The sequence below is a fragment of the Sinocyclocheilus rhinocerous genome, unplaced genomic scaffold (genome assembly GCF_001515625.1).
Source record: "Sinocyclocheilus rhinocerous isolate Xijiao unplaced genomic scaffold, SAMN03320098_v1.1 scaffold809, whole genome shotgun sequence".
In the NCBI taxonomy this organism is placed as follows: Eukaryota; Metazoa; Chordata; class Actinopteri; order Cypriniformes; family Cyprinidae; genus Sinocyclocheilus; species Sinocyclocheilus rhinocerous.
In genome coordinates this window covers 627,274-629,560 of record NW_015652299.1, presented here as the reverse complement: position 1 = coordinate 629,560, position 2,287 = coordinate 627,274, and the positions used below count along the sequence as shown (strand labels likewise).

Genomic DNA, 2,287 nt, shown 5'->3' with positions numbered 1-2,287 from the left:
CCTTCAGAAAGCATTCTAATATGCTGATTTGCTGTTCAATAAACATTTATTATTATTATCAATGTTGAAAACAGTTATACTGCACAGATATTTTTGTGGAAACTGATGTATTTTTTGATAAAATTTCAGCATTTATTTGAAATATTTTGCAATATTAGAAATGTCTTTACTGTCCTTGATGAATAAATGTTTCTTGCGGAAGAAAAAAAGACCTTACCTACCCCAATTTTTTGGAACGGTATAAAAATATTAATTAAAAAAATATTTATTATCCTTTATTTCTACACATTACAAAATATACTAACGTAAAAAAAAAAAAATTCTCTGTAGAATACGACCCTCCAAGTTACCTGTACCAGTCTGCAGAGATGAACGGCCATGTTCTGGAATATTCCACACTGCCTGGCTCCAGCCATGTGAATGGAAGCGTGCACACGGGCTGTGGACACAGCGCTCCCATGATGCCCCAGGCCTGCCATCACCTCCACCACAAACTGCCCAACGGTCTGGCTTTGCTGAATGGATCAGGAGGCCTCTACCCTCCTGGGCATCCGCATGCACATGATGCATCTCTGCCCCACAACACCATAGAGTATGATCACTCACACCCTCATCACCTTCATAATGTGAGTAAATGTGTGTGCATGTGTGGTAATCGAGTAGAGATAACGTGCCTGACATTGTTCGCCTCTTTGGTTCCCATGCAGTTTTCGTGTTGTAGCTGTTACTGTATTGTGGAATGCTGTATGAAACAATTAGCATCCAGAACTATTCTAAATCAGTTTTACAGTGTATATAGCAGTGTAGTATATGATGTAGAATGGTATAATGTTTTATTTATTTATTTTTTTAAATTTTTTAACACTTAATGGGTTCACTGGGTAGTCTGGGTGATTTTTTTATTTTTTTTGTATGGTTATGTTCATGGTTTTTAATGTTTCATGTTGGCATGTGTCTAAAGTGTACATATATACACCACCAGTTTGGAAAAAGTATGGAATAAATAAGATTTTTAAATGTTTTTGGAAGAGGTTTCTTATGCTCACAAAGGCTGCATTTATTTTATCAAATATATATATATATAGTAAAAACGGTAGTATTCTGAAATATAATTTGAAATCTCAATTTTCTCATTTAAATTTCTCTATTTTTTTTTAAATGTAATTTATTCCTGTGATGCAAAGCTGAATATTTAGCATTATTACTCCAGTCTTCAGTCACATGATCCTTCAGGAGTCATTCTAATATGCTGATTTGCTGCTCAATTATTATTGGTACTCAATTATTAATTATGGTTGTTGTTGTTATTATTATCAATGTTGAATTTTTTTTTTTTGCTGCTTAATATTTTTGTGGAAACCGTGATACATTTTTTCCCAGAATTCTTTAATGAATAGAAAGTCCAAAAGAACAGCATTTGTTTGAAATCGAAATTTTGTAAATACCTTTACTTACACTTTTGATCAGTTTAATGTGTCCTTGCTGAACAAAAGTATTAATTTCTTTTTTTCTTCTTTTTTTTTGTCACAAAAATAATAAGCAGCACTGTTATTTAATAATAAATGTTTCTTGAGCAGCAGATCAGCATATTAGAATTATTACTGAAGACTGGAGTAATGATGCTGAAAATTCAGCGTTGAAAACATATAAAAAACATTTAAAAATATATTTTTATAAAATATACAGTTTTTACTGTATTTCTGATCAAATAAATGCAGCCTTGGGGAGAAAAAGAGACGTCTCTCAAAAACCTTTGAACTGTAGTGTCCACGGACAACCCTAATATTTTTATCATACAGTATAATACAGTACAGTACACTAATATGTTGTGCTATAGTGTATTATAGTGCAATATAGTATAGTGTTGCCTGATACATTATAGTATAATGTGGTATTGTACAGTTAGTGTGGTATGTCAATATGGTATAGTAAAAGTAAGAAACAATACTATTTAATACTTATATGTGACCCTGGACCACAAAACCAGTCTTAAGTCGCTGGGGTATATTTGTAGCAATAGCCAAAAATACATTGTATGGGTCAAAATGATAGATTTTTCTTTTATGCCAAAAATCATTAGGATATTAAGTAAAGATCATGTTCCATGAAGATATTTTGTAAATTTCCTACTGTAAATATATTAAAACTTAATTTTTGATTAGTAATATGCATTGCTAAGAACTTCATTTGGACAACTTTAAAGGCGATTTTCTCAATATTTAGATTTTTTTGCACCCTCAGATTCCAGATATTCAAATAGTTGTATTCGACCAAATATTGTCCTATC

At 31.7% G+C, this 2,287-nt stretch overlaps 1 protein-coding gene across 1 annotated transcript in view; it reads left to right on the top strand.

Annotated features, from left to right (window-relative positions):
• Positions 1–2,287, top strand: part of LOC107714523 (cell adhesion molecule-related/down-regulated by oncogenes-like) — a 45,756-nt gene that overhangs the window by 25,841 nt on the left and 17,628 nt on the right. The window contains exon 15 of the mRNA XM_016520375.1: positions 331–626. Coding sequence (XP_016375861.1) covers positions 331–626 — 296 coding nt within the window. The remainder of the gene's footprint in view (positions 1–330; positions 627–2,287) is intronic.